The sequence below is a fragment of the Drosophila bipectinata genome, chromosome XR (assembly GCF_030179905.1).
Source record: "Drosophila bipectinata strain 14024-0381.07 chromosome XR, DbipHiC1v2, whole genome shotgun sequence".
Classification (NCBI taxonomy): Eukaryota; Metazoa; Arthropoda; class Insecta; order Diptera; family Drosophilidae; genus Drosophila; species Drosophila bipectinata.
The window spans coordinates 3,597,226-3,624,327 of NC_091735.1; the positions used below are offsets into that span (position 1 = coordinate 3,597,226).

The following is a 27,102-nucleotide window of genomic DNA, read 5'->3' on the forward strand; positions in this document are numbered from 1 at the left end:
AACACAAGTCTAAAAGCCGACCTAGCGAATTTCTAACATGATTGATCTGACCTAGGGACATGTCAAACATGCCCGCGGTGAAGTCATGGTAAGTTATAAGTGACAAAGATGGTGAGTTATCGACGTTGGACCACTTTAATTCTGAGATATTAAAGTCGCCCACCGCTACGAGTTGGTCACGATCCGTCATAAGATTAGAGACGTATCGAATGGCGGACAAATGCTGCCAATATGTAGGCGGTTCAGACATAGGAGGTATATATGAACATGTGATGTATAAAGCTTTAACGGACATAGTGATTTTAACGCAAATAAATTCTATGTCACCAAACTCATGGGATTTCACCTCTTCAGAAGCAAGAGTAGAGTCTACCGAAATGAGGACTCCACCTCCTCTTCGCTGAGATCGATCCCGTCTAAAAGTGGTGTACTTACTTGGAAAAACTTCGGAGCTAAAGATCTCCGGATTTAACCAAGTTTCTGTAAATGCTATTATATGGGATGCAAAGAAAGAACTATCAGAATATAGCTTTGGGAGTTTGCTACGTAGCCCCCTAGTATTCTGATAGGTAAGAGTTAATGAGGAAACTAGTTTTTTGGGTTAGTAGCCAAAGAAGAGGTGGAGGGTTGGTCGGTGGTACCGATATTGGGAAGTCTCACTCCCACTGGTTTTTTAACTTTTTTCTTCACGGAACTAGGCTGATGTTCTTGGACGAAAAGATTCTCTGGCCAAAAACTGGGAGAACAAATCGTCTTGAACATCAGCGCGGGCACACGAATCTTGAAAGAAGACGTGCGCCGTGTATAATTATATTTAAATTTAGTTATGTCCTCCACCTTTATATCGGCTTTTGTTTTGGCTTTGATATAAGCCGAGATATCAATCTCTGAAGTATCAGGGGCAAGCCGAGAAACAAATATATGTTTCGATGGAGGAATCACCTGTAAGGGTTTTGGTGTCGCAGGTACGAGAACTGCAGCATCAGTCGGTGCCGGTGGTCCGGACTGTGGAATACCCTTTTGGGTGACTCTAATGGGGGTTTCGTTCCCTAGGACCTGTGGCATCACTTGAAGGGATGCCATGGCGGACATATCGGACAATTGCTCATTATCCCTGAGAAATTCGGACGAATTTTTCTCAGTTCTAGCCCTTGGGGTGGCCAGAGATATAAGCGGCTGCATTAATGTCGGCTGAGCAGGCTGAGGCGGATCAGAAACAGCGGATTTCTTACGCTTAGGGGACTCATTTAGCAGCTGAAGGCCACTAAACTGAGTGTCCAGCGCACAGAGCTGTTCATTAATTTTACGAAAACCAGTGATCAGCTCTTTAAATCCATTTTTGGTCTGTCTCATGAACGACCTCATTTCGCCTTGCACAGCACGACAATTCTCAAAACAATAATGTATCCCAGACCTACCGGAAATGGCATCCGAAACTGATGCAGTGAAACCGGCACACTTGGCGTGCACGACGTTTTCACATAACCAGCAATGGATGCTAGGCTGGGATGTGGAAATTGTCTTGTTACAAGACTTAATGGCACAGACCAGTTTAAATTCCATTTTATTTATTTTTTATTTTTTTTTTTATTTAATAAAACAAAAATTAATATTTAAAAAGTTAAAAAACACAATACCTTGAACCACTGTGCCAAACAAGAAGCCGAAGCGGGAGCTTTGAAAGAGTGCAAAAGAGAGATGCCGAAATATAGATAAGGCGGCGAAGAAGCAGAGCTGAGCTATGCTTGGAATAGAATTTAGGCAAATTATTAATTCGACTCCAAATATACCACAGCACTCGCGAAGCGATACGGTTTAGGCTTTAAGAGGGTTAAGATTCACAAGATTTAATTCACAAGTATGTAAGCACCGGTTTACCAATATTTTTAATAAAACGCAGTGCGCACAAAAAAAACACGACTGTTCGCTTGAAAGAAAGAGAGGGAAGTGATCTTAAGACTATCAACCTACATAAACAGATGTCCCAAGTCGAAATATCGCAAAGCTACCATGCAACAGCCCTCTACAGTGGTTTGGTCGTTATCCTCACTCTGACCATCATCCTCTGGATACGAAGACGCCGAAAGATCATCATGTTCCCATACCACATGGACCAGCCGCTCGACGTCACGCCGCCCATCCCGTCTCTGTGGCCGTCGCTCCGTTCTGGGGGGGGGAGGATTTACCGATCACCCATCGGTCACCCACCTAGTTACCGGTCACCCACCGGCCAACCACTCCACGTGCCAGCTAACGTCAGCCCCCCCTCTCCGCAGAAGCCCCCACGACTATTTGGAACGAATTCAATTGCAGTCCGAAGTGCTGAACACACATCAGGCCGGCATCTCACATAACTTCATATATACAAATGTACAGAATGCTTATGCTGCATGCTTAGCCAACTAAGAAACATATATAATTGTCAGCTACAGAATAAACCAGGCAGTTCAGTTTAAAGAACCAAGAAGACTAGTTGGAATCATTTATTTGGGCATAAAAATACCAAGCAAATCCGAAGATATCACTGGAATAATTCCGAGAGGGACACTGGACCACACCGATAACCTTCCTCTACACATAACTAGCGCGGATGCGCCTTCAGCGCGGGTGCGCTCTTAAGGTTGCGGCACAACGGCCCCTCACCTAAACATCCCTCCCCCCTTGCAATCGCTCGGGTTGCAACAGATCCCTCGTCGCTAGCGATGCGTCACTGCATCTCGAGGGCGTACACGGGTCGATGAAGGCCCCCGTGTCGAAGATCCGGGTCCCGGTGTTGGCGCTGTTCCGCTTCAGCACCGACGATAGAGTGGGAGCAGCGACCGCGTCCTGCGGGGCCCTCGAGGAGAGGCGGAAAATTGCCTAGGCGCGGATGACGCGGGCGGACGAGCGGTGGACGGCACCCGATGAGTGGCGGACGAAAGCAGTGGAGCGCTTGACGACTGCCGGCCAGTGGCAGAAAAATGCCGAGGAGTTGCCGACGAGCGCCGGGAAGTCGATGGCCGTGGATCGGCTTGTGAGCGCCAGAAAGCGGCGGACGAAGGCCGAAAAGTACCCGAACCGCGCCGGGAGTTGGCGGACGACGGCCGACGAGAGAGCGAGACACCCCGTGTACTGTCTCCCGTGCTCCGTGACCAGAGCTCCTCGGTCACGGGGTGCAGAAGCGTGTGGTCGGAGTCGGAGTGCTCGTGGGCCAGGCAGTTCGAGCAATACGGGGTTTGGCTAGAGATAATGGGCCTGTCAGCACCCATCCAAAAATGGTCTCTTGACCGAGAAGCGACCCGCAGATGTTAGTCATGGAATTACCGAGGAGAATGGACGGAAGAATGTCAGCTCTCAATAACAAATCGACTTGGGAGCTCTCAAAGAAGTTGGCGTCCGCCAGGGGAATGTCGGGCAGCCCCTTGAGACGATCTCGCGAAATCGGATATGATGGAAGATTTCCTGCCAACTGAGGAAGAACGTAAGCCGCAGTCTCTAATTGTAGCCCGGGTCTAGATGGCGACCGAATGGAAAAATGGCACAATTTAGTAGACTGCGCGGAAATGGTCTGATTAAGGCCTGAAACTTGTGCTTGAATCGTCTTGAAGGGAAACTTGACAAGGTTGAACAGTCGTTCCGTTATGAAAGTCGCTTCGGACCCTGAGTCTATCAGTGCTCGTGCCTGGACGGTGCACCCCAAATGGCACACGTTGATAAGGGCCGTGCCCAGTAGGACGACTCCTGACCCGGAAGCGAAACACACCTGCACATCCGACTGATCCTCTGAGCCGTTTGCTGGCCGACTTGGAGCGGTAGGCGGCGTTGGCGGACTTGGAGCGGTGGCGAACGGACTGCCGCGGTGCAGGAGGGTGTGGTGTCGGCTGTGGCATGTGGTATGGGCAGGTATGGGCGCTCGTGCAGTCTCGCTGCTGGTGCCCTCGGGCAAAACATTTTAAACATAACTGCTACCTTTTAATTTCTAGCAACCGCGGACATAAGCAAATGGGGTGGTTTTTCCTCGAACAGAGATCGCAACCCTTGAGGCCCGGAACCACTCGAGTCTCGTATGAATTGAGCCTCCGAGCAGGGGAAGTAGGAATTCCCGACCTTGGCGGATGTTGCCCGGAGCCATTGGGAGGCAATTTTCTCCCGAAGCTGGGCAATACACCTTGAATAGACGGAGTAACAGTAGCTGTACTTCGCTTCAGCACTGTCGAGGTGGCCGCATTGTCGTCTGACACGGCTAGAAATTCGGGGCAGCTTTCATAACTCTTTTCCAACTTCTCCCACAGTGCCCGAATTGGGTCCCAATGAACTTCGCACATGTATTGGGAGCCTATTTCCGTTTCTGGGGCGCCCGGAGTATTTATATTAGCCTCAAATTGGCTAATTCCCTTCGACCGCACTTGGAACCATTTTTGCAACGGAACGAGTCTGCCTCTGTGAAGGACCTGGGATCGTATTGACGGATTCGTCAGTCTTTGCCCTTGGAATGGCACTGTACGCCTTAGGCTTTAAAAGAGGCGTCCGCGGAGAAGCGGCAAAATTCGACGGATTCGTCAGTCTTTGCCCTTGGAATGGCACTGTACGCCTTAGGCTTTAAAAGAGGCGTCCGCGGAGAAGATGCAAAATAGCTGCATCGGAAGACAACAGTCCGTCTGACCTCGAGGGAGGTCAGAACTGAAGAATATGTGTTAGAATGACATAGATAAGAGATATAAATATGTATAGGAATATTTGAGGATGAAGTGAAATCATTTAAGGGGAGGTTCTTTTGGGTTTTTTTTTTTTAAATCGATTTTTTTAATAGAATGAAAGTAACATATGTGTAGAATATGCGTGCCAAGGGATACATGGTTCATGGAACATGGTTCAGAGAAAAACGCGTTTAAAGTTTTTAGAAACTGACAGACTGGCACTACGGGAGTCACAGACAATACATTTAATGGCAGAAGCCAACCGTTCAGATGGAACCGAACTTCCAGGCGTGATAAGAAAACTTAAAGCAACCTTCGCTAGCATCGGCATCGTTAAAATTTGTGAGTTCCAGAATTCCAACGGATTTGTCTCCCAACTACAAAATGGCATACTCAAGTAAACCTGCATTTCCTTTCTTTCGCAACTAATATCGGAGAACACCAACTCAAAAATATTATTATCGACTATTTTTGCCCAAAAAATATCACGATAATAATATTTTTTTAAGAGAAAATATATCGATATATCGATATTTTGATATATTTCCGACATCCCTAGTTTCCAGAGACAAGCTAACGCAACATGGGTTGCCGATGGATAATGGTGCAACAAGGCAGGGCGGGTAAAAAGGAGATCTATAACACCTGAGTTCTCCAAGCTAGTATCTTCATTCTCTCTTCCCCCCACAAATTTGGCCACTCCCTTTCCTTTAGCACTGTCGATGATTTCTTTTATTTGGTAACCCTGATTTGGGGAAGAACAAGAACCCTCCCTCTGGCCCTGAGCTAGACCGGCAACAGACAGTGCGTGCTCCCCATCAGAACCAGGACATTACAGATAAAATGTCGCCCAACTGTGGAGCCGACGTTGGAGTCAAACGTGAATCAGGAGATCTTTGGATCACACAGTTTGGTAAAAGCCAATTTAGTGGCCAAGACTCACATTTATTAAATATTCCTTATTTCTTGTATCATCATCAGGCTTTACAATATCAGTCTTGGATTTTTCGTCCTGAGTCTATATCGGTTCGTCACCAACTAAATGTAACTCCTAATATTAATTTTGGAAAACACTTAAAATTGAAGATAATTTTTGCTGAGCATTCTTGGCAAGACTCTCTTTTATTAGACAATTTCCACAATAGTTCAATAGACCCAAATTAAAGGAATGTGGGATACCTTAGCTGAATAGTTAAGATAGCTTGTCTCGGAGTAAAACCCAAACAATAACAACAAAAAATTACTTGCAGCACGAATATCCAGCACGAATATCCAATGAGAGAAATGACGCAGTCTAAAAAACTTGGTAGCACGAATATCCAATGAGAGAGATACTACAATATGCTGTACCATGTGCAATGATACAAATATTCAAGGGGAATATGTGGTGATAGCATGTAAACACAAATTCCATCTCCAATGCATATTACCGTGGCTAGATAGTAATGAATCGTAATTTCAGCGAGATTAGGTTGGAAGCCAGACTTCGAATAATGCAGAAGTGAACATTCACCACTCTAGGACAACCAGAGCTGTTGGAACCAATAGCACAACCACTGAAACAATTCCTAGAAACAGACCTAATACCCGATCTCACCAAAGACCGAATGCAAATGTAAGCCCCAGAACGTGTCTCGGAGCTACATCGGGTCAGGATGTAACAAATACTCAGGCTAATTCTGATGCCAATGGTATTAGTGAAGAAAAATTCATCAATTGATAGCAAGTTCTATGGAGTCATTTCGTATAAACGTGGCAGCAACCTTGTCCGAAGAAGTTCGTACAACCCTTAATAGCTTGTTAAACGGAATTCGCGAGAAAACCCAGAAGAACCGCAACTTGAATGAGATTTTCCTGCACCCTTGACCCATCCTCGTATATGTTTAGACAGTGGAGCACGATCCAACCACTTTAACAGACGTAATAATAATTCGCCAGTAGTTCAAGAACCTCTTAGAGACTTCTCGGATAAAACTTCTGGAGTTATCTTAAATTGGAATATAAAATTTACAGGGTTGCTTAGTGATATCTCAGTAGAAGACTTTATTTATAAAGTTAACTGCTTAGCATCCCAAAGTTTAAATAGAAATTTTGTATTGATTTACAAATTTTTACATATACTTTTTGCTGGACCAGCTTTAAATTTTTATTGGATCTAATGATCCAAGATCTGATGAGGAAACCACCCGGTTCAATTCATGCACTCGTTTAAGAGAGAGATACAAAGATCAACGTGCAGAAAGGGACATGAAAGATACTTAACGTAGACGGAAACAGGGTCAAAACGAAAGTTTCCATTGATGCCATGGTTGCTATTACTGATGCCTTACGAGAACCATTGTCTGATGAAGAAATCGTAACAGAAGTTCGAAACAATCTAAGACCACAGTTATATCATGAACTTTTGCATGTAGATACCCCATCATTGTCAGCGTTGAGACGAGAGTGTCACAAACATGAGGCATTCTTTGGCAACAATAAGTATAAACAAGGAAATTTAAAAAACAATTTTAAACGTACAGTTAATGCCGTCTCGTTAGAGGACCAACAAGATGAAGTTTCGGACTTAGAGACAGATAACCAGAAGGTGTTTGCAATAAAACTTCCATGATGTGCTGGAATTGTGATTATCCAGGTACGGGTATTTAGATTGTCTTAAGCTCGGCGCGTGTTACGGCTGTGAAGCTTTAGATACCTATCGACCAAAATGAGTTAAATGTAATCCGATTTCGGGATAATTTTCGGGAACGATCCCGGACATCCGATATCCGCAACTAAATTCAAGCGAAAATCGAATAATACTTTCAAATCCAATCCAACCAGAACTGTTAGACGTAGAAGTTAGTCCTAAAATCAGAAAGCCGTATCACATTACAAATAAAGAAAATAAGCTAAGAAGATCTGAATTGTATTCAATTAAATACCATAATTCACGCTCATCAAGACGAATGCGCAAATTTTGGAACAGTTTGAAGTAGTCTACAACGACTGTATTTCGAGCCTTGCACAAAATGCTCAAGATAATCGTCCATTTGTTAAGCTTCACATTTTCGGTCAACTTTATTATGCTTTATTTGATAGTGGTGCCGACAGAAGCATCATAGGCGGAGAATTAGCAAAAACAATCTTAGATTCAAAGCAATATCAAAAACAAAAAGGAAGAGTATGAACAGCAGACGGAAAACGTCAAAAAATTACCGGTACAATAGTAATACCATTGGTATATAAAAACCTTCAAAATGGTTTTGAGTTTTTAATTGTTCCTTTTATATCATTAGACATTATATGTGGAGTTGAATTTTGGAATTAATTCGGAATTTCTACAAATTATCAACCCAATCTTCCCTAGGTGCATGCGATAGAAATGAGTACCGACAAACTATCATTATCAACCACAGAAAAATACAAGTTACAGAACGTCATTGAGTTATTTCCTACATCTGAATGTGGATTGGGTTCAACAATGTTGGTAGAGCACGTAATCGACATAATGGATACGCGTCCTATTAAACAGCGTTATTATCCTATTCCGCCAGCCAAAGAGAAACTTTTGTATAGCGAAATTAACCGAATGTTAGAGTTAGACATTTCGATGCGTGTCAAAGATCGATTTAAAAGACGCGTTTTGGCAAATTTCTTTAGAAGAAAAATTTCGACCAAAAACCGCTTTTGTTGTCTCAAATCGACCGCTATACCAGTTTAAGCGCATGCCTTTTGCATGCGATGTGCAGATTAAGGGATCCGGTTATACCATATCAATAAAAGTCTCACGTGATGGTTTACCTGGACGACTTATAGGTATTATCTTCTACTTTTGATAAACACCTGACTCACTTAACCGCTGATATTAGAGATTCATACCACAGTATTCGACAATAGTTTTTCCACTCACAGAATTGTTGAAAGGAAAATCGTTAACATGGAATGAAGATGCACAGAATTCTTTTCCATCCATTAAAGACAAATTATGCTCATTCCCAGTATTAATTAGTCCCAATTACGACAAACCTTTCATCATTCAGTGCGATGCATCCATCTGTGGAGTAGGAGGCTGTGTATTGACACAGTGTGACGAAGACGGATACGAGCGGCCAATCTGTTATATGTCCAAAAAGCTAAACAAGGCTCAACAAAATTATTCGGTAACCGAATTAGAGTGTTTAGCGCTAGTTTTAGCCATTGAAAGATTTAGAAGTACATCGAAGGACACCCCTTCAAGGTAATCACCGATCATGCTATTTTTAGTTGGTTAATCAAACAGAACGACTTGAGAGGTAGATTAGAAAGATGGGCAATGAAACTGCAAGGCCGATTCCATCTCTCAATCTTTCGAAGGAGATGTGAACGTTGCCAATGTAGACATCGAAGTATGGCCCGAGATAGATCTTCTTTCCGATGCGTTTCAGTCTTCGCAATATAAAGAACTTATCGACAAAATAGTAGCAAATAACATGCCCAATTATCACGTTGTTTTCAACTTGCTTTACCATCGTTGTAACTTTTCTAGAGACGATCTGTATAAAGAATGTTGGTAGTCCCGAGACAATTCAGAACAGAAGTAATTAGCGCAGTCCATGATTAACCATCCGCTTCGCATTGTGGCAGAACTTTCTCATGGCCAGTAATGGTTATAAATGTTCGCGATTACATCTGCATATGTGAGCATATACCAATGTGAGCATATGCTAATAGATCTATTATCGCGGCGTTAAGATCTTACATTCAGTCTGATCAGAGGGAAATGGGATAAAATAAATAATCTATAATCTGCAAAATAATCTACATCAGTCTATTCGAATGCCCCCATATTTAGCCGTTTTTGACAAAACATGATTACTCATGGTAATTATGACCAGCTTTTAGAAAAATTGGGATTAATGAATGAGGGATCCACTACCCTTAATCGACTAGACAACTTTTCCAATTCAACATTCAACATTCAACATATGCAGGAAGCCAGCAAACCAACAAACGTACCTTTGATTTGCGAAGCCATCACCGGACATTTGATATTGGCCAGATTGTAACGAAGAGAACCTTTAAGCTTAGCAATGCCGCAGATAATTTCAACGCTAAGCTACCGCCTGTTGGAGTAAAAGTCCGAGTGAAGAAAAAGTGTGGACAATCACTGTATTTACTAAAAGACTTACCAGAAAAAGAATTAGGGCCTTTCATGCTAAAGACATTTGGTAGAGATCACCTTTTTTTCAGCTTTGAGCCGAAAACAAATTTTTCGGTCTAACCTGTGGGTGTGAGGGTGATTTTTACGAGCAAATTTTAAGACAAACAATTTCAGTTGTGTCCCATTGTCCAGATTGCAGTGGTCTCCAGAAATGCACGCTTGCCATCCCCTTCTTTCCCATGACATCTAACATTTATAGGATATAGGATATGTTTTGAAATTTGGTATGTCGTTTTATTTTGCCAAAAATGGATGCCAATCAATAGAAAATCCTAACGCTCTAAGTTTAAAAACATCAAAGTTATGGAATTTCTGATTAATCAGTTATATGACAGCAAATAATACAGCCGGCCTATTCCGGCCATTCCGACTTATATACTGCGTGCGAAGGAAAGAAGAATGCGTGCAACTTTTCAAGTTGATAGCTTTAAAACTGAGAGACTCGTTTTCTAAGGGTCCTTACAATATCCGACCTATCAATTTTCGTAAGGATCGGCGAAATATCCTATAGTTGCCACATAACTGAACCATCAGAATTGACTTAACTTTGGCATTTTTATATCAAATTCGGTTTCGTCCGAAGTTAGACTTCTTTCTTATTCTTATATTGCTTATTCTATATAAAAATTATATTTATGCAGGCCGAAGCCCGTCTTGCAGCGCGCCGACAAGCACGCGCCGAAGCCCGTGAAATACGTATGAGAGAGCTGGAGCGTCAGCAAAAGGAACAGGAACTCAACGCTGACCGAGTATTTGATTTACAAAACATAAGCGGAGGAAATATTGTCATAGATACCCATTCGACTAATTCTCCACGGCTCATATATGGTGGTCTACTTAATGCCAACCGTACTTCAGCATCTCGTCGTAGCAGTGAAGACTCTTTGGAAGACGACGGAAGAAGTTTTCGCGACTTTAAAAACGAGCTTAAAGTAAGTATTTTTTTTTGAGATTTTTACCCTTTTAATCATTTTAAATTAAAGGACGTTGAAGAGCGCTTTAGAAAAGCCATGATAACAAATGCGCAGTTAGAAAATGACCGTGCATCACAAGCCTTTGAGGTTAAGCTACTGAAGGACAAATGCGAAATAATACAAGAGTCTTATGTACAATTGCAACGTGAATTCAAAGAGAAGTTACGTGACTGTAATATGATTAAACGAAATTTGGACCGTGCAACTATAGAGCTTAACTTGGTCCAAGGGCAGTTAAATGAACGTGATCTATTAATATCGGAACAAGGTCTTATTATTGTAGCAATTGAAAATTCTGATGGCAGCGACGCCAAACGAGCTCTTGTCAGTATTGAAAACGCCAATGTGTTAGCGTCTGTTCAAGGTTCTTTAGGTAATATATTTAGATTTTTCTCTTTTATTATAAAAACAATTAAGTAAATGTTGTAACTATTTTAGATGAAAGACTTAAAAAATTTAGTACTGAAAAACAGCAACTACTGTCTGAGGTGCACATGCTTCACCAACAACTTGACCAACATAAAAGCGGCGTTATGGTTAGAACAGGCTTTACCCATGGTGTTGAAGAAGATTATGAGACCCAAAGTAAGTTGTATGTTGTATAATATGTATATTCAAATTGACACATACAGCTGCGAAAAAAGCTGTGCACAGGAAATGCTTAAATGTTCACCGTTCTCATATTTTTAAATTTAGAGATACACAGAGCACAGAGTACCGTTGAAGAATTGTAAAACTTTATAAAATGTTTTATGGTTTATAAAAACTTATTAAATGTGCAATTTTAAAAATGGACCGTAATTAATGATTATGGTTATGATTTTTATTTAAAAAATCACAAAATAATGATTATTCTCTGAGCGAAAAAACGAAAATAAGAAAAAAATCAAGTATTTGTTGCGTTTTTATACCCGGTGCTAGAGTAGAGTGCAAGAGTATATTGCCTGTAACTGTGCCTTGTGACTGTATGTGACAAGGAGAAGAAACTAACACCGATTTGTAGATGAATTATAGACATTAATATTTTGATTCTTATGCAGGCTTGTTTCATTTTTAAACGCGTAGATCTCTGAGATTATAAGAGATCGAATTATTCAATTTAGCACTACGATTTTTTTGGTACTTTTATGGTAACGCCAATTCAAAATTTGAATACGCTCATTTCCGCCCCAAAAATAAAATGTTGATAGATTTTACGAACAGAAAATTTTCATGATAATTTATGATACAATCAATTTTATACCATTGCAGAGGGTAATATAATTTAAACCAAAAATGTGAAACGCAGTGAGAAAGGATCGTCTATCTGTATTTGATATCCGATCCGATATATGTACATCCTATAACGAAAACAGCCACCTTCATATAAACTTCAGCTCCACCCGAAGTTTGTATCAGGGATTTGTTGTTGTTAGGAATTTGGTTGGGGATTTTAATTTTGCCCACAATGTATTAACAAATATAAAACATCATAAAACAAGAAAGGAAAGCTAACTTCGGGCGGAGCCGAAGTTGATATACCCTTGCAGGTAAAAGCGGATATATATCCCAAACATCGGATAAAGCTTGCCGGTCCTTATGAGAATATCATCATAAAACCAATTAATTACAATAAAATATCTAAAAAAAAGTCCCAAGCTTCTATCTTTAAAAATACGAAAGATGGTATTTCTACCAAAAACCATTTCCGATCATTCAGTTATATGTCTGCTATAAGATATAGTCGACCGATCGTTATGAAATTTGGTAAATCGGATTAACTGACCAAAAATAGTGTCGGGTCAAGCAGCGGCACGGCGTTTAATGTTTATGTTTAAATAATGTTTAGTGTAATGTTTATTTATTAGGCTTAAGTTTGTACTTTGTTGATCGCAAGCCGACTCTCTCTCGGCCGCTCGACTCAACAAGCTTTCCATAGAGAGTTTTAGCTCGGCAATGTCTAGGTCGGGCCGCCCTCTCCACTTTCGAGAGCTTTAGCTCGAGGTGACTTGTCGGGCCGCCCTATCTCTGTATTCACTTGAGTCCCTGCATGCACCATAATCTGGTCTATCTGCGGATCATCCGGCTTCATCTGCATTCAGGAATAAACATTTGTAACGTTTTAAATTAAATATAAACTCGTCTTTCATTTCCCGGCATTGAAAACTCTCAATGACCAACCAAGTAGTATATGTACCAAGTTCCAGCTTTCTATCTTCAAAAACACGAAAGTTGGGTCATTTCCGATCGTTCAGTTATACGGCAGCTATAGGATATAGTCGGCCGATCCTTATGAAATTTGGCATGTCGTAATGTTTTGCCAAAAATAGCTTTCATGTCAAATTTGACTCTCTAGCTCTAAAAACATCAAAGTTATACCATTTCCGATCAATCAGTTATATGGCAGCTATAAGGTATAGTCGACCGATCCCGGTCGTTCCGACTTATATACTGCGTGCAAAGGAAAGAAGGGTGTGTGCAAAGTTTTAAGTCGATAGCTTTAAAACTGAGAGACTAGTTCGCGTAGAAACAGACAGACAGACGGACAGACGGAAAGACGGACTGACAGACAAACGGACATGCTCATATCAACTCAGGACGTGATCCTGATCAAGAATATATATACTTTATAGGGTCGGAGATGTCTCCTTCACTGCGTTGCACACTTCTGATCAAAATTATAATACCCTCTGCAAGGGTATAAAAATATTATTAAAACAAGAAAGGAAAGCTAACTTCGGGCGGAGCCGAAGTTGATATACCCTTGCAAACATCGCAAACATCGGATATAAGTGGCCCATCCTTATGAGAATATAATTATATAACCTAATTCATTATAATATAAAATCTAAAAACAAGTCCCAAACTTCTATCTTCAAAAATACCAAAGTTGGTATTTCTACCAAAAAACATTTCCGATCGTTCAGTTATATGGCAGCTATAGGATACAGTCGGCCGATCCTTATGAAATTGAGTAGGTCGGATTATCTGACCAAAAATATAATCAGTACTAAGTTCCAGCTTTCTATCTTCAAAAACACGAAAGTTGGGTCATTTCCGATCGTTCAGTTATATGGCAGCTATAGGATATAGTCGGCCGATCCTAATGAAATTTGGCATGTCGTAATGTTTTGCCAAAAATAGCTCTCATGGCAAATTTAAACTCATTTAAATTTAAACTCTAACTCAAAAAAACCAAAGTTATACCATTTGCGATCAATCAGTTATATGGCAGCTATAGGATATAGTCGGCCGATCACGGCCGTTCCGATTTATATACTGCGTGCAAAGGAAAGAAGAGTGTGTGCAAAGTTTCAAAACGATAGCTTTAAAACTGAGAGACTAGTTCGCTTAGAAACAGACAGACAGACAGACGGACAGACGGACATGCTCATATCAACTCAGGAGGTGATCCTGATCAAGAATATATATACTTTATAGGGTCGGAGATGTCTCCTTCACTGCGTTGCACACTTTTGACCAAAATTATAATACCCTCTGCAAGGGTATAAAAACACGATTAGAAAGTTAACTTCAGGTGGAGCCCAAACCGGGCGTTCCGACTTATTTACTGCGTTCAAAGGAAAGTAGGGTATGTGTGCAAAGTTGGAAGTCGATACTTTTAAACCAGTGGGGGCAAAACAAACACATATGTATGTTTAAAATTTGAGTGTATGAGTAGCAGAGAAAAACAATGAGAGCAGAGCAGTAGTTTTTTATACCCTGCAACGCAGTGAAGGAGACATCTCCGACCCTATAAAGTATATATATAAGAATATAAGATCCTGACCAGATCAGGATCACCTCCTGAGTTGATCTGAGCATTTCCGTCTGTCTTTTTCTACGCAAACTAGTCTCTCAGTTTTAAGGCTATCGACTTGAAACTTTGCACACACCCTTCTTTCCTTTGCACGCAGTATATAAGTCGGGATCGGCCGAGTATATCCTATAGCTGCCATATAACTGCCGTATAACTTTGGTGTTTTTAGAGTCAAATTTAACATGAGAGCTATTATTGGCAAAACATTACGACATGCCAAATTTCATAAGGATCGGCCGACTATATCTTATAGCTGCCATATAACTTAACGATCGAAAATGACCCAACTTTCGTTTTGAGAACGATCTCTCACCGCTAGCCACAGATATGGGAATAGTCAATAATATACGATATCCAATAATAGTGTTCGGGAAACCACTTCCGTAAGAACGGAGAAATCGAAGAACCTGAATAGCGTTTTGCATTTTATCAGTAATGAAATGCGGGAAAATTATGAGTTCCGAAAAAAGCTTAGAATGCAGGTCCTTTTCGTTCTCGTAACGTAGCGCTAAGTCTAGGTCCTTACAATGCTTTAATAAATCTTCTTCAGGCCTTTTTTTTCAATCTTTTCGGATCGTACAGCAATCCAAATAGATTGTCGTAATTGCTCAAACCGTCTAGACACAGCAGAAAAATAAAGAAAAGAAAAACACGAAGAAAATCTATAACGACGTTGAAAAAATCTATTTGTTAAACTTTTTCCGATGATTTTTCTAAGTTCAGAGGATTATTATGACCCTCATACTCAAATTGTTTTCTGAATTTTCGAATTCTCTTCGTTTCGAATGTGGGTTCTACATTGAGATCGTTTAAGAACTACAACTAATGCTTTCTCATACCCAGTACAGCGATATTCGGATAAGAAACTGTTAATTCCTTTTAGCCCTTTTACAGCTTCATCAAGTACCATATCTTTTGACTCTAATTTCTTGCTCACGACATTTACAGCGTGCAAAATATCGTACCAAACAACTAGACCTACGACGATTTCCATTTTCATCATTTTTTCTACTATAGACTCGACTTACAAGATCTGACTCTAAACAAGAATACTCAGACAAAGCTTCGACAACACCTTACCTTACTGCTTTGACACTGTTTATACGACTCTCCCATCTCGTTTCAGACCAGTTTCTTACACCAATCGTTTTTTACACATGTTTATGCAAAATCGACCACCTCTGTGTTTATGATCAAAAAATGCAGTAATTTTTATTCAGTATGCCAAAAACATAATCTTCTTGTCGATTTTCGGAAGCCAAGTCACATAACACTAAATTTAAGCTGTAACATGCGCAGGGGATGTAGAATGCTCGAGGATTCATTTCCAAGATTCGTGCTTGAACCCCCTTCTATTCATATTGGAGCCATTGCACAGTGGGGAATTTGCCCTGTTTTTGTGGCATTAATAGTTAACTTAAAAACAATCCAACATTTTTAAATTCTGTTTTTTGAATTTACTTAATAATAAAGAAATGAAGATATTTCAAAAAAATGGACATGGTTCCACCTTTTTTAATCTATTTTTATACCCTTGCAGAGGGCATTATAATTTTGTCCAAAAGTGTGCAACGCATTGAAGGAGACATCTCCGACCCTATAAAGTATATATATTCTTGATCAGGATCACCTCCTGAGTTGATATGAGCATGTCCGTCTGTCCGTCTGTCTGTCTGTCTGTTTCTACGCGAACTAGTCTCTCAGTTTTAAAGCTATCGACTTGAAACTTTGCACACACCCTTCTTTTCTTTGCACGCAGTATATAAGTCGGAACGACCGGGATCGGCCGACTATATCCTATAGCTGCCATATAACTGATTGATCGGAAATGGTAAAACTTTGGTGTTTTTAGAGTTAGAGAGTTCAAATTTGACATGAGTGATATTTTTGGCAAAACATTACGACATGCCAAATTTCATAAGGATCGGCCGACTATATTCTATAGCTGCCATATAACTGAACGATCGGAAATGACCCAACTTTCGTGTTTTTGAAGATAGAAAGCTGGAACTTGGAACAGATTCTATTCTATATTCCGGTTTCAACTGCAAGGGTATATCAACTTCGGCTCCGCCCGAAGTTAGCTTTCCTTTCTTGTTTATTTTTTTTTTATGGTAAAAATTCAATTGTTTTTTTCTTTTTGTGGCAATAATGCTAGTTTTATGCATTTTGTAAAAAAATGGGCTTGTTCCAACTTTTTTCATGCGGGAAATCGCAGAAAATTCGGTCTGTCGCGGAAAAAACTAAAAACGAGGCAAGATATTTGTTTTGTGTTTATTTATAGTGCTATAGAAGTTTTTGACAAGTTTTTGAAGCAAATTAGGCGTGTCCCACCCCCTCCCCAAATTGTTTTTTTGGCCAAACACTTCCAGCAGCACCGCATTTCAGATTGTAACCTTCCTTCCTAAAAATTGGAATTTCGCAAAAAGGCGCAATTGAACCTAAGGTGTTCTGAATTAAGAATTAATGGCTCTACAACATGGGTATAGTCACTGCTTTATCGAATCTAAACAGTTTTTTAAAACTCTTCCCAAAGTTGAACTTTCATTACGAAAGTTTTGTCCGGACACCACTTGCTTTAATTACAAATTCTTAGAAAGACATGCACAAATTTGCCAAAATATTAGTATTAACAAATAGTATAAGCCTGGAGCATGACTATCCATTTTAAATTTTATTGACTTGTGCTTCGACGTTCAAGAAATATTAATTTGAAAACACACTACAAAATGAAGCCAAATGCAAACACGAAACGCCATTTCCCAACAGCTGATTTTAATCGCTGGTATTTTAATACTGGACTGGAAAAATACCTTTTTTGGTATGTAACATACAATTTTGATTTATTTTTAATACGGTAACACTAAAATATCAAAAATTTAAAAACTTTTAAAAAACACATTTATGCCACAAAAACACGGCAAATTCCCCAGTGTGCATTGTCGTAACCGTGTCCCCGACAATCTGCAATAGGAAGACCCAATTTGTCCAACTCAGTACAAATCTCATTCGTCCAATTTTCACCCGTGGAAGATCAAACCGGTACGAAGTCTAAAAAGCGTCAAACAGATTTTATCGCGAACGGTGGTTCTCAAAAAAAATATAAATTCGTTCTGCGTGTCCTTTCCGAGATAATGATCGTGTATTTCTTGGGATGAGATTTTTTCCAAGTTTTTTTTCCACAACAGGGCCAAAACGTGCAATCATCTCGACAAGCCCCAAAAAGTTGCCATTGTTTGAAGCGAATAACTTATCAGTTTGACCTCAAAATTTAAATAGTCAGAATACCTTTGGAAGTTTAGCAAGTGAGTTTGTGATAACACGTGGCACTCTATTGCTGAAGTTGTATGTTTCCAGTCTTGAAACCCAAGACTTTGTTTTTGGGCCGATTTGAAAAATTTTACAACAAAAGCAGAATAAAAATCCTTTTTTATGGAGTAGACTAGCCATCGTCGATCGACACGTTCTCCGTTTCATAAAACGCGACAGAAGTGAAAATAGGAAAAATAACGATCCTCAAAGTTTCGAGGATATTGGATATTTTTAACTCTGATTACCTTTCTCAACAATAATGTCAATTAGCGAAATTGTCAAATTTTTAGATCATTCTCCAGGGTTATTGAGATTTGTTTTAATGTTTATCGAAAGATCAATGCCAGTATCTGACGAATATTTTTTTGCTGGCGGATCTGCAATATTTATAAATAATATAAATTTACTTTTAACACAATTTTAGATGCGCAAATTTATGGAAATAATACAGTAATACAATACAGAAACAATAATACAACAAGAAAGGAAAGCTAACTTCGGGCGGAGCCGAAGTTTATATACCATTGCAGTTAAAACCGGATATATATCGCAAACATCGGATATAGTTGGCCGATCCTTATTGGAATAGGAATATATAATCCAATTTATTACAATACAAAATCTAAAAAAAGTCCCAAACTTCTATCTTCAAAAATACGAAAGTTGATATTTCTACCAAATACCATTTCCGATCGTTCAGTTATATGGGAGCTATAGGATATAGTCGGCCGATCCTAATGAAATTAGGTAAGTCGGATCAACTGACCAAATATATAATCAGTACTAAGTTCCAGCTTTCTATCTTCAAAAACACGAAAGTTGGGTCATTTCCGATCGTTCAGTTATATGGCAGCTATAGGATATAGTCGACCGATCCCTATGAAATTTGACATGTCGTATTATTTTGCCAAAAATAGCTCTCATGTCAAATGTTCTCATGTTGAACTCTCTTACTTTAAAAACACCAAAGTTATACCATTTCCGATCAATCAGTTATATGGCAGCTATGAGATATAGTCGGCCGATCCTGGCCGTTCCGACTTATATACTGCGTGCAAAGGAAAGAAGGGTATGGGCAAAGTTTCAAGACGATAGCTTTAAAACTGAGAGACTAGTTTGCGTAGAAACAGACGGACAGACGGACATGCTCATATCAACTCAGGAGGTGATCCTGATCAAGAATATATATAAATGACCAAAATTATAATACCCTCTGCAAGGGTATAATAAATAATGCGTAAACGGGCCATTAATTTTACGGGCCAAAATATAAGAATTACCATCAACACCCGATGAGTCTTTGCTACGATCAAATGCGTTTATTGGTCTCCGTTTCCTTCCGTTCCGTTTATCCGTTTCGTCATATGTATCTCTGCAAGCATCTGTAATATTTTGTTTGGCCAAATTTAACGGTAAAAATTGTTGCGAAAGTCGTCAATGGCAACAATATAGATAATACGAAAAACTAACTCCTTTGTGAAGATAAATTGTTGTTTGTGTCCTGTGATAGTGAGGTATGTTGAAGAGATTTTTGGGAGTCCCCAACAATGAAAGTATTTGAAGATTTACTCGTTGATGGACAAGAAAAACATTTTTCGATGGCACCCCCTTGTTTCTTTAATAATAAATCTTTAATATAACTCTAATTTCTATTTTTATACCCTTGCATAGGGTATTATAATTTTGTCCAAAAGTGTGCAACGCAGTTAAGGAGACATCTCCGACCCTATAAAGTATATATATTCTTGATCAGGATCACCTCCTGAGTTGATATGAGCATGTCCGTCTGTCTTAACGATAAGGATCGGCCGACTATGTCTTATAGCTGCCATATAACTGAACGATCGGATATGACCCAACTTTCGTGTTTTTGAAGATAGAAAGCTGAAACTTAGTACAGATTCTATTTTTGGTCAGTTGATCCAACTATTATCATAAGGATCGGACAACTGTTTCCGATATTTGCGATAAATATCCGGTTTTAACTGCAAGGGTATATCAACTTCGGTTCCGCCCGAAGTTAGCTTTCCTTTCTTGTTTTATATATAAGTAGCCTGCTTTTAGTATTGTTTTAGTTCGTGAGGCACCTTGTAAGCCAAGGAGGATTTGTTTAAGAGGACGGTTATTTCCATGGCACACACGAGTCCAAAAATGTATTTTAAAAGTATGGTAAAGTTTTTCTTTTGTGACTTGTACATCGGTGCTGCCAGAATATCGAAACAATCAAATGTATCGATAATGCTATTAAGTTTGTGAAAATCAGCCTTGCGGAAACAGCGAATTTAATTTGCCACTCACCTTCTAATCGACCTTCTGGAACCTTTTGATCGATACCAGAAATGTTTTTGATTGAAGCCCCAAGCGTGGGGTGATATGGATGCTGTTGGGTCAGGCAGCAACACAGCGGTCTAATGTTATGTTTAGCTAATGTTAATTAAATGTTTAGTTTAATGTTTATTTATTAGGCTTAAGTATGTACAAAAAGCTTAGTTGATCGCAAACAGACCATCTCTCGGTTGCTCGATTCAACGGGCTTTCTTCAGAGAGTTTTAGCTCGCAGTGTCTAGGTCGGGCCGCCCCCTCCATTATCGAGAGCTTATGCTTCGCAGTGACCAGTCAGGCCGCCCTCTCTGTACATCTTCTTGAGCCTCAGCCTGCACCATTAGCGGATCTACATATCTGCTTCATCTGCATTCAGAAATAAACATTTTTGTAACGTTTCCAATTAAATATAAATTCGTCTTTTATTTTTACTGGCATTGCAAACCCTCAATGACCAAGCAGATGCTTTAGGCTTGAAAGGGGCGAAGCTCTGGAAAAAGTAGTACCATCAGAACCAGCTAAAAGTCTAAACAGACAAAACGAATTTCAAACATGGTTAATTTGACCTAGGGACATGTCAAACATGCCCGCAGTGAAGTCATGGTGCATGGAGCTAATAATCTCCGGTCTTAACCAAATTTCTGTAAAAGCTATAATATGAGATGCAAAGAGAGAACTATCATAATATAGTTTTGGGAGTTTGCTACGTAGCCCCTTATTATTGTAATAGGTTAGTCATAGTGACGATATAAGTTTTTAGAATTTGTGGCCAAAGAAAGGTTGAAGGTGGGTCAGTGGTTCTAATATGTGAAAGTTTCACTCCCACTAGTTTTTAAATTTTTTTCGTTATGGTACTAGGCTGATGTTCTTGGACGAAAATGTTATCTGGCCAAACTGGGCTTTGATGTTTTTTTTTGGTTGCTCTGATTGCGTAATTGGTTGCTTAACCTTAGACCTTTTGCAAGGTGTTTAGGGTGCAACAGTAGCTTGGAACATTACTTTTCCTTCTCTTCTGCGATCATTTCTTGATCTAGTAGAATGTTTTAGTCGCGATGTATGAATTCGTTGCGAACATACTATGGTGCCCCTGTGTTTGTTCTCAAGATCTTCGTCGAGCCCGCTGGACTATGTCAATATTGCTATTGCTGGCGTTCCCTAATACCTGGAAGCCGTACATTCCGAACATATAGGTTTTAGTACCGAGTTATACAGCCTGACTTTTTATTCGAGGCTTATTAATGCTGCTGGCTTTTAGATTTAGGTTTGTTCTTTTGGCTTCAATGTGCCGGTGCCAAGTGAGTCTTTGTCGAGGTGTACTCCTAGATAATTCACGTGCATGCGGGAGTAGAGTATTATTTAACGTAAGTTTTGCATGTTTAATGTAAACGTTACGTGCTTGCATTTTGTTCCTTCACTTTAATTTGAAAACCTGATTTATTTTTCAACATCGACCAGATGAAGAGCTAGCTGCGCAGTTGCTTGTATCGGGTATTTTGAGCGGCTAAGAATTTGCTTTATCATCAGCAAACGTAGATGTTGTTAGTCGTGTGCTTGTCGGGATGTCCGCTGTGTAGAGGATATATGCTGTTGGCCCTAGCACGCTACCTTGAGGAACTCCAACTCCAATTGTGAAATTATTAGCAACGCTGCTGCATCCACAGCAAATTTTCTGTCGTATAGGCTTGTTCTGTCGTAAAACTCAAAAGCTTGTTGGTGTTGTAGGGGAGCATTGTCTTGATCTTGAACATTAGATCTTCTAGCCAATCTCTATTAAATGCTTGAGAGACATCTAAAAATATTGCAGTACAGTACTCTTGTTATTCGAACGCGTTCCTAATTTCTGATGTTATCTGATGCTACCATTATTATAACAGACTTTTTTCATTTTTCATTTTTAATTACAATAAAATATCTAAAAAAAGTCCCAAGCTTCTATCTTCTTCTATACCAAAGTTGATATTTCTACCAAATACCATTTCCGATCGTTCAGTTATATTGCAGCTATAAGATATAGTCGACCGATCGTTATGAAATTTTGTAGGTCGGATTAACTGACCAAAAAATGTATCCAAATTGTGTATCCCAAAACATTTATTTTAAATTGTTTTATTTTTTTTAGGAGAGTCTAACAAAATCATAGCTGATTATAAATACAAGCTGCATAAGGCTGAACAAGAGGTAGCAAATTTACAATCGAGCTTAGCACGCTCAGAATCGCAAGTAATACGATACAAAAGTACAACAGAAGCCGCCGAAAAAGTTGAAGCAGAGCTTAAAATTGAACGTCGTAAGCTACAGCGGGAGGTAAGATCACATCTTTGAAGTTTTTCAGGGGGAAGCGGAGCATTCTTGATGCCATGGTTGACTTCCCACTCCCAAGTAAATGCTAAACATTTTTTTTCGCTTTGGTACTTGGCATTTCATAACAAAATGGAATATTTAATTTAATACTTAATGTCATATAGCAGTACATACAGTAAAAAAAACAATATATGTATTATATATATAGCAGTATATATATAGTAACTATATATAGGAGTATGTAAAGTCGCGTTTCCCGACTGTATAATACCCAGTAATCATCTCTTCCACCCATAATTTAACTAACCTTTAAAGTTTACGCTAACTTAACTTTTAACTTTATGGATACTCAGCAAAAAATTTTTGTTCCATACCTTTGCGATTTGACAAAACAATAACAAAAAGCCTACGGCCATACTACAGATTCAGTAGGGAAGCAGACTAGAAAGTCTATAACTTCTCTGAAAATTATTCGATTTGGCTGCTTATTGATTTGTAGGTGTATCAAAATAGTTTGGCATCAAAATATTTTCCAAAAACATTAACGTACTGGCGCTTTGACCAGATTTCTGTTTTGGGGCGGGAGTGGGAGTGCCAAAATTTTGACTTAATTATCTAAAAACCAAGACAAGAGTCTGCTTGCGATCATTTAACCCTCTAAGAGTACCTTCTTTGTCGAAGAAAAAGAGGAAATTTCGGATTTTTTTTAGTTATGTAACAATTATTTAATTACACGGATGTTTTAATTTTTTGATAGTACGCTTTATTAACAATGTTTGTCCAAAATTTGGTGGAAAAATATTAAATAGTTTTTAAAGGGTGGCTGTTTCCCTTAGAGCCTTTTTTTTCTAAAGCCTTGCGGTGACAGTTCCCCAGGTCGAACAGTTCAACTGAAACCATAAAAGTAAAAAAATTTCATTAGTTTAGTGTAAATCCTTGTGCTTGAACGATCGGTTTCAAAATTTTTTTTTTTTATGCATACGGGAACGTTTAATGCTAAAAATGAACTTTTTGGTCTCTAGAAATTTCACTACAAAATTCATTTCGGCAAAAAAAAAGTTTGTGCGTGAAAAGTTGATCGTTCAAGCACAGAAGAATTTCATTACGAACATTTTAAAAAAAATTTGAAGTAAATCGGTTCAGTAGTTTTCCGCCAATCCATGTCACCGCAAAGTCATTTTTCAAGAAACACCATTTCGAGATATTCGCGTTTAAAGTTTCAAGTTCAGTAAAAGGCCGCGACGAGGCGCGCTCTAACTTTTTTTCTACAGCTCCAATCTCTATGAAAATTTGGGAAAATGTTCTCAAGGAGTTGTTCTTCAAGATAAAGCAAAAAAAAATTTCGATTTCGAAAATTTTTCGATTTTTTGAAAATAAAAAAGGTATATAACCCCTTAAGTAAATTAATGCTTCTTAGCTCAAATATTTGCTTAAAAATATCGTAGAATCTTCGGTTGAGGTGAGAAGAAAGGTAAGCGAGCCTGAAGGCACGCTTGGGGCTTTGAGTGGAAAAAAAAAACATTTTCAAGTAATGAATATTTATTTTATTTTTTCCTATGTTATTCTACAAAACAGTTTTTATTCGCTGTTCAGATTGCATTTCGTGCATATGCATTGCGTTTGTGAAGTTTTACAGTGCTTGCAACTTCTTTTTCCACTGTTTCGATCCAACCAATGGTGGAAATGGTTTAGCTGGTCAAACCGCAAGTCCGATATTGGATGTTTTGACTTTTGATCATGTTTGAGCTCATGCTGAAAAGGTCGATGAGAGAGTGGAGTCAGTTTTGCCCGTTCGTTCTGCAAGAACGGGGATTTTATTGTTCATCCTTACTGAGAGAATGGAGACTGGTTTGCCTATCGCGGTGAAGATGTATTGATTGGGCGACCCGGTAAGTTTTTGTTTATATATGTCACCAGCCCTACGGATAGTGTTTCACGGAAGTCTGGGAGTGAAAGTAATTTTTCTTTGCTTTCGTTCTTTGTTTGGATACGTCTGTGTAAAATATAGGCGTTGGTGGCTGCCATATCAATAAGGTGATAAAAAAATACGAGTTGCGGCATCCCGAGTTTTTGCTCTGATATGATGGCGTCCCATTGGACCGTCCATGAGATCTACGCCGCCCATGTGAGCATTATACTCATGCACAATTTGGGGACAATCAATAGAAATGTGTAGCTTAGCCTTCACCAGGGTTTGTCTTTTCGAATGGCTTTACACCCACATAAGTGGACAAAAAGCAAACAGGCTTGCTGTCTTTCCAGCGTACATTGGTTATGTCGACACCATATGAGGACCCAACGTACTCAGCCGAAAAATCCCTCGGAATTTATTGGGATACCTCGCACCGTGCCAAGGTTATAAGGACCTATCGGTCTTAGAAAAAGCTCAGAAAAAAAAATAGCAAAAGAGCTGTAGAGGAGTTTGAGCGCCCTTATTTCTGCTGGCAGCGAAAAATCGCCTCGAAATGCTACATTGTTAACATGCACCTGCATACATTTCTCTCGCCACATAATCTTACTTGAATCTTTTGTTTTTGATTCAATACCTTTGTAAATAAAACTATCTAGTCACAAAAAAAAACACAGCATTTAAATTTGGCTTACCAGCTCCATTGAACTCACCAGAATTTGGCGAAGATGCGCACGCCAAATCTTTACTGCTTGGTAATGGTGATCGCGGCCTTTTTCAAGTTTTCTGGGAGATCTCAGCTTTCTGTGCATTTTTTTGGACATGTTCAACATTACTCTCAATAAATTATATAGTCTCAGCATCCTCTAAAGCAGTATTAAGAGAATCCTTTATAGCAATGTCTTCGTCCTCGTCGTCACGTGAGCTTAACACTTTTTCATCCGATGGAACTGAGTAAAATATTTTGAGCAACTGTTCAACCCGGTTTGCCATTTTCTATAATATTTGTTATTCTATTAAGTAAAATCACTCCATAAACAGAAACAGACACATAAAAAGAAATCAATTGTGAAATTATCAGCTGGCAACAAAAGTTGTTTTGGATCCCCGAACATGCACGTATCGCTATTTAGCTGTCACAACGCATGCTTTTTATAAATTTGCAAATATTTTACTTAATTTTCAAAGTAAATAAACTTACCTTTCAAGAAAAAAATTATGAGCTGGATAGGTTTTGTATATTTACTAAAAAAAAAAAAATGTCTTGTGTATTCCGAAAGATAAGTCCCGTTAAGAGAGACATCATAATTTTGTGTACTTTTTATCAACCGCCAAAAATTATTTAAGGGGACCCCCCCCCCATTCTCGATTTTAAATTTTGACGATTTTCAATGGGCTGGTAAATGAACATGAATTATTTTTTAGGGTTGTAACTGTGCATACATATATTAACACATAAAAAGTAAGAAAACCATTTTACAAAATTTTTTTTTTTTATTTTGTTGTTTTTTGCAATCAAAGAAAAGCCCTTCTTTTTGGCGGCGCGTGTGATTTCCGCTCACTGGAACATCTGAAACCAAAAATTCCAACGGGATTGGAAAGAGTACATGTTTGGCTCTGGTATGAACTAGGATTATTAACTTTGCTCAAAAATTAACAAAATGGCGGACCTTTGAAAATTATTTTTTAATTATTTAAGCCACATATCAAGCTGAGAAGTAAAGAAGATCTTCACCGATTTGATTTATCCTAGTTCATACCAGAGCTATGTATAGAATAACGTGTTAAAATTTGGAACCGATTGGATTAATAGTTTTTGAGTAACCTCATGCGCCAGTCGTAAAAACACTGTTTCGAGAAAAGCGCGTTTAAAGTTTTGAGACGGCTCTCGCCGTCGCCTGAGGCTACCACCATAAATCGGCTATATCTTCAAGAGTTTTTGAGATTTTCACTTGAAATTTTCAGGGAACATTCTTGAATAGTTAATAGTTCGAACAAAATAAAAAAAAAATCGATTTTTTTAACCGAAAAGGGGGGGGGGGTCCCCTTAAACGATTGAAAAGTTGTTAGTTTATTTTTTATGGGCAAAAACGTAATACGTGCCTTCAGGCAGCCTTACGTCTTAGAGGGTTAAGGCGATAGGTACTCAATATAAGAAATAATAATATTTAAAAGGAAGGTACCTTCTGACCCGACAAAAATAATGAAGCAATCATCGTGGAAGGGCAGATGTATTGCCCTATTGTAAGTTTATTGATAATTGAGATTTTTTATTTGCCCGGTTATGAGAAGAATAAAAATCGTAATGCAAGTAAAAAAAAATTTTTTTTACGTTTAGAACGTTTTATCCGTGTTTTAAGCCAAAAGTGGTGCTTTAAAGGAAACAATATTAAATTTCGAACACCCTTAACAATTAGTAAAAGAGCCTTTTTTTACATAAAAACTTTTTTTACGTCTCCCACAATAAAACGAAGGCGGTTGTCAATTCCAGTCGGAAGCGGGTCGGGTCTGCTATAGAAGTGGTGTGCCTCGTCAAAGACTTCGTCAAAAGCTAATAAATATCGGTATGTCCTAATTAAGGATCATGCTGAATACGAGAGGTCCTAAAAAAGCCGCTGGATGCTTCT

General features: G+C 39.1%; 1 protein-coding gene across 3 annotated transcripts in view; it reads left to right on the forward strand.

Annotated features, from left to right (window-relative positions):
* LOC108128711 (leucine-rich repeat flightless-interacting protein 2) overlaps positions 1–27,102 on the forward strand; it is a 108,605-nt gene that overhangs the window by 69,039 nt on the left and 12,464 nt on the right. For 2 of the 3 annotated variants that reach the window (XM_070276607.1, XM_043211193.2), the window contains exons 3-6: positions 10,500–10,790; positions 10,842–11,205; positions 11,271–11,417; positions 22,385–22,569. In XM_070276607.1, the coding sequence (XP_070132708.1) occupies positions 10,500–10,790; positions 10,842–11,205; positions 11,271–11,417; positions 22,385–22,569 (987 nt within the window). The remainder of the gene's footprint in view (positions 1–10,499; positions 10,791–10,841; positions 11,206–11,270; positions 11,418–22,384; positions 22,570–27,102) is intronic. The other variant, XM_043211194.2, reaches the window with a different exon arrangement.